The sequence below is a fragment of the Plectropomus leopardus genome, chromosome 14 (genome assembly GCF_026936395.1).
Source record: "Plectropomus leopardus strain MGB_pleo_1.0 chromosome 14, ASM2693639v1, whole genome shotgun sequence".
In the NCBI taxonomy this organism is placed as follows: Eukaryota; Metazoa; Chordata; class Actinopteri; order Perciformes; family Serranidae; genus Plectropomus; species Plectropomus leopardus.
Genome location: NC_142189.1, coordinates 8,042,268 through 8,048,366, shown reverse-complemented (window position 1 = coordinate 8,048,366; position 6,099 = coordinate 8,042,268). Strand labels below are relative to the sequence as shown.

General features: G+C 36.1%; 1 protein-coding gene across 1 annotated transcript; it reads left to right on the top strand.

Moving 5' to 3' along the window:
- Positions 1 to 247: 247 nt before the first annotated feature.
- On the top strand, positions 248 to 5,024 carry tp53i3 (tumor protein p53 inducible protein 3). Its single transcript, XM_042501093.2, has 7 exons — positions 248 to 386; positions 1,522 to 1,597; positions 1,722 to 1,895; positions 2,004 to 2,271; positions 2,993 to 3,205; positions 4,466 to 4,662; positions 4,788 to 5,024. Exons 2-7 carry the CDS (start codon positions 1,544 to 1,546, stop codon positions 4,974 to 4,976), a joined length of 1,095 nt encoding a protein of 364 aa, XP_042357027.1. The 5' UTR covers positions 248 to 386; positions 1,522 to 1,543; the 3' UTR covers positions 4,977 to 5,024.
- The last annotated feature ends 1,075 nt before the right edge of the window (positions 5,025 to 6,099 follow it).

Here is a 6,099-nt window from a genome sequence, read left to right as displayed (position 1 = left end):
TGTGTATATGTGTGGTGAATGATGTATGCAAAGTAAATATTTATCTATATGTTTTTTGGACTGTTTACTGACATTTAATTGAAGGATATGACAATCTAAAAATGTTAATTGTTGTTATTTGCAGCCACTTTCTTCACACTGCCAGAATGTGATGTTGAGTTAACCCCTTTATTTTTACGTTAATAGTCATATTTAAGTAATATAGAAATAATAATCTATTGTGCAGTATCTCTTTAACTTCCCATGTCATGTGCCAGAGAGCCTGCCCCTCTCGTGGTTTGACGCCTCTCGCGGTAAACCGGAGTCCTGTCTGCATGATGGCTAAACTAAACTTCCCCAAAACTCACCCAGACTCCTCCAAGTTGCTTAACTGTTGACATCGCTGTGTAAGTTAATTTTTTAAATGCTTGAACATAATTTAAAGGTTAACAGAGGGTTAACGCCCATTTACTGTATAATTATCAGCTAAACTGTATTTTTAACTGGTGCATGTTCTAATCCTACTTTAATATAAATGGGTGCATACATTGTATCACTTTAAACACCTAAAGATACTTTCGTGTTAAAGTTTAAATGTTTTGACGTTACGTAAGGGGTCTTTACAGTATAACGTAATCGTGGAAGTTCAATGACCCTCCGTCAAATCAGCACTTTACTTTTGCAACTGCTTCCCCTCCCTCCTCTTCTTCCTTTTTTCTTCTTCCCATAAAAAGTTTTTTTGTTCACACTCATGTTAAGTAGACGGTTAGCTACCAGGGCTAGTAACATTTTATTCTGCACTGATATGGGAAGCTGAATGGCCCAAAATTCATCCACATGTGGTTTTAATGTTCATGCTTTAAAGCAGTGGTTTTCAATAATGTAAACTACTTTTAAGTTTTGGGGTTTTTTGTCATCCATGTACCCTGCCTATATAAAGAGGTACAATACAGTGCTGTGCCATCAATGTCTAATTTACAAAAAAAACATCAACAACAACAACTGAACTAACTGAAAAACAGCTAAATAATACATTTCATTTGTTCATCTTTAAATTTATGGCAAAAATGATTACATGTCTTTTTTTGGGGGGGAAAGAAGTAATTCCAACAGAATGCAATGCACTTGTATAGAGGTGGATTTTTTTTAAAAAAATATGGTCAAATTGAACTTTAATTGAAATTAAAGTCTCTGCATGACTAGACACCACAAGATGTAAGAGAGAGACATTATGCATGCATTATCAGGGTTGTTTGGGTCAACAAAAAAATGTTTAGATTTGTTTAATTTTAGAAGTTTTTGCACCCAAAGGTTGGTTTAATGTATTGTTTTAAGACAAAGAAAAATGCTGTAAAGCTTATTTTTTTTGTCTATTATTTGTCATCTATAACCAGAGATCTTTTAGTATAGTATATTATTATTATACCTTAATGTGGTTACTATTATTATTGTCAGTGAAGATAGGATTCAGTTTTTGTAAGAATTATAGTTGTTGCTTATGAGTCCTACTTAGTGTTTCTTTCATTTTTTATTAAAACACAGTAACCACTGCTGGGACTACCAAATGCATCGCATCCTGCACACTGGAAGATTTTTACTGGGAAACCCCAACCATACAGTGAGTGTTTGGAAAAAAAAAAAAAGTTCTATTGTTTCAGCCAGCAGCCAGGTTTACGCAAGCAAGTAAGGGATTTGTTTTATGAGCTAATTTCAGATTTTCTGCATACTTTTCTTTCTTACAGACTTGGCACAAGTGTTGCTCTAGCTTTGCAAAGATGATGCGTGCAGTGTGTGTTGATGCACCAGGAGGACCAGAGAATTTGCTGCTGCGATCTGTCCCTAGACCTCAGCCCAAACATGGAGAAATCCTAATTAAAGTTCATGCAACTGCCCTCAACCGGGCCGACCTACTGCAGGTACTATACAAATATCGCAGAGCATAAGCGCAGAAAAATCTCCTCGCTTAACATATCTGTTATCCTGCTATGACCTCATGGTGCAGTGCTGGTTTCTGTTTCCCACAGAGGCGAGGACGGTACCCCCCTCCTCCAGGTGAGAGTGACATCATCGGCCTGGAGGTGGCGGGTACTGTGGACACTCTGGGCCCGGGGGTGAAAGGAGGCTGGAGGCTCGATGACCGGGTCATGGCCTTGCTCTCTGGAGGGGGATATGCCGAATATGTTTCTGTACCAGAGGGGCTTCTCATGCCCGTCCCCCAAAATCTCACTCTCTGCCAGGCTGCTGCCATCCCAGAGGCCTGGCTCACCGCCTTTCAGCTGCTCGTTTTCATAGGTACGAACGCCATGTCTGATATTTATGATAGAATATTAATCTTTATTCTTTTAATAAAATTTTATTCCAAGAGCATTTTAGGCACATGTAAGCATTGTTGTTGTATTGTATTGTATTTTTTCATCATCATTTTTATCTAAGTGGTTCTCCTTTTTCATTAATGTAATATAGGTAATTTTGTTTGATAATTGCTATAAAAATAAAGAAATAATATTAACAAATAAAATAATAGCACATCTATCTAAACCCTGTACATAAATATATCATCAAACCCCTTACATTTGGTTTAAATCTACGTTAAAAAAATCTATTTCTGTTTTATTTTATCTTAGTGCTGCTACCTTTTATTATTCTAATAATAGTATGTTTTAATAATTGCTATTTAAGAAAGAAATAATATAATTGATGGTATTGCTAAACCCCACGTATAAATGTATAAATAAACCTCTGAAATTTGGTTAGATACTGCATCATAATAATTAAGAAAAGTTAAGTTGAAGATAAAGAAACAAGAAAGAATTCTACTCCTGTGGTGCTTTTAACAAGGTGAAACTAATACAAAATCATTCAAGTTAATGGTTTATCCAGATAGTTAAGTATTATTTTCTTTTAGGTTCCACTTCCTTTTGTACAACTTTTCCCCTCTTTCTAATAACTAACCAGGATGGAAGTATTTAATACTGCTTTTGTGTTTTGCCGCCTCCTGTCTTCTCCCTCGCAGCTCAGGTGAAGGAGGGTGAAGTGGTTTTGGTTCATGCGGGAGCCAGCGGAGTCGGAACAGCTGCTGTCCAGCTGGTTCGTCTGTTTGGTGCCGTGCCCGTCGTTACTGCAGGGAGCCCCGAAAAACTCAAGTTTGCCAAAAATCTGGGAGCAGCAGCCGGGTTTAACTACAGAGAGGAGAGCTTCGCGCAGGGAGTTCATGATTTTACAGGAGGTGAATTGTGTCGACAGTCACTGTTCTGCAGGAGACAGGACTGATCTTTGATAATAACCTGTCATTAATGCTGAAATGTTTCTGTGTTGTTCTAATTGCACTGATCTATCAAACAGTATATCAGTCTTATATAGATTTCAGCAGCAACAACAGCACCCACTGCTCTTGACAACCACGATTTTCCTTTTTTTCCCCCCAAACTCTTGACATGTAAAATACTTGGTTTGGTATTTGGTAAGCAAAGAGATGTTTAAAGTTGGAAAAACATATTACACTATATGGACAAAAGTATTGGGCCACCTACACGTTACACCTACAGGACATCTGATTTTAAATCCATAGACATTAATATGGAGTTGATCCACCCCTTTGCAGCTTCCACTCTTTTGTGTCGATGGGAATTTTTGCCCATTCATCCAGATTTTATACACCTGTGACAATGGGACTGAATGAAATACCTGAATTCAGTGATTAAGAGGCGTGGCCAAATACTTTAGTCCATATAGTGTATAATAGAGCTGACTACAGGTTTAAACTTAAAATGATTACAACATTATTTTCATACTGTCAACAAATCTCATGAAAAGCCTAAAACCAACAATGTGTTTGTGTTTATCTCAGCACTCTCTAACATCTCTACTCTGTCTTTGGACAAAGATTTTTCTTAAGAAAAGTCACAATTACATTGTTTTTTTTCTTGAAAAAGTTTTAGTAGTTTCCTAAAACAATTGGGCGCTGTAGTTTTTATTGAACAGCACTCAAACTGAAGCATATGTTGGGACTATTTTCAGCTGTGGATTCATACATATTTGTTGCTCTAGTGAGTATTACAGGCAACGAGATGGTGCATTTGGTATTGAGCGAAAATAAACTACAGTACCTGTGTTTATCATCATGAAAAAGAAAGTGTTGTCCAATGCAAGTGTGACTCATTGGTGAGTCAACAATGGAGCTCTGTGGAGTAAGAGAAATCAGGCATTGGCTACACAAACAGCACTTGTCTAGGCTCAGTTCATTATGTTTTTTGATCTTTTCATGGGATTTGCTGACTGTAAGAAAAATCTAGAATATCACAAGACATACATGCATAGAGAAATCTTGATTATGCTTTAAATAATTCATAGAACTGTGCTATAAAACGTATGAGAATTATAATTAAGAAGTCCAAAGAAAGGGTCAAAAGGTGACATTTAGAAGTCCAGATTAAATATTTGACTCCTGCACAGTTCAATTGTATCACTAATAACTGTAATTACTCAGGAAAGGGAGCAAACGTCATCCTCGACTGCATCGGAGGGAGCAACTGGGAGCAAAATGTGAACTCTTTAGCCACCGACGGCAGATGGGTCCTGTACGGCACCATGGGAGGCAGGTCGGTGGACGGAGATCTTCTGGGAAAACTGCTCTCAAAGCGAGGCCACTTGCTCTGCAGCCTCCTCCGCTCCCGCAGCCTTCAGGTGAGAAACCACACAGAATTAACACACTGTGATTGTGGTGACTCATGTTAACAGAGCTGAAACACGTCTTGTATTTGCACGTCTGTAACTGAACCTGATTCTTGCTTTGCATTTTTTCCCCACAGTACAAAGCAGACCTGGTGAAGGCGTTCTCACACAGAGTTATACCGAATTTTTCCAACCAGCCGGCGTCACTGAGGCCAATCGTCGACAGCACGTTCAACCTGGACGACATCGCAGAAGCTCACAGACACATGGAGGCCAACAAGAACACGGGGAAGATCGTTGTTAATGTGATACCACCAAATCCGTGATTAAGAGCTGCAGTAATATTAATAAAAATGTAACTGCTCTGAAATACATTTGATTTAAAACAGTGTTATTTCAAAGTATTTATCTATAACAAATGTTGATCGTGATTTTAAATATGCTTTATCCACAATTTGTCCAAAGATGATTTTTTTTAGAGTTGTGTTTCTTCTGAGGTGACATAAATAACTACTACTAAATGTTTATTGTCAGTATTGTGTCTGTGAAAGGTATTTAACTTATTTACTGATTCACTTATGGTCGCGCTGGCTATCAAAGAGACCAACTCTAACTCTCCCCTGCATAAAATAATACAAAATAATACTATAACATATTTAACTATATATTTCAGAAACCAATGAAAAGACAGAGCCTCTCTTCTGTCAAATATATTCAAATTTAGATCAACTAATTTGATGAAAGCTCAAGCATGTGCAGTTGTATTATGCAGATAAACAATATCTAATACAAATAAACGCATAGAATTTAAAAATGACATAAAAATAAAACTTTTTTAATCAGTTTGTAAACATATATTTCCAGATTCCCCATAAATTTTCCATAAATATACCTTTTTGGTTACTTTAATAGAAGGAACCTTTTATATTTTGGACCTTGATTTTTATTTATTAATTTTATTATTATTATCATTAAAGGTGGGGCTAATTGGAAATAGGCCAACTACCAAGTAGCTTAATCCATAAAAATAGATTATAATTTATTAGCTGATGTGTATTTGGTATTAATAATCTCAATATGCAAAGTGACTGATGTCAAATTAATAAAGTGGAGTATAAGAATAAAATAGCATTAAATAAAAACATATTTAAGTAAAGTGTTACAAGTAAAATTTTACTTAAAAGCAGTACATGATAAGATTATTAATTATTGATTTATTTTGTATTTAGTAACATCCCATCACTGGTATTAGCAATTATCCAATTCAAAATATTATTAGCCAAGTAAAATTTAGATTGCTCTAAATGTACTTACACAGAAAGCAGCTTAAACAAGGACAACAAAGCTGGAAAAATAAAGGTAAAGAACTGAGAATAGTATTACATACACAACTGTGAATAAAAATAACTGTATAGATAAATATTAATCAAATACATATATAAGGCACCG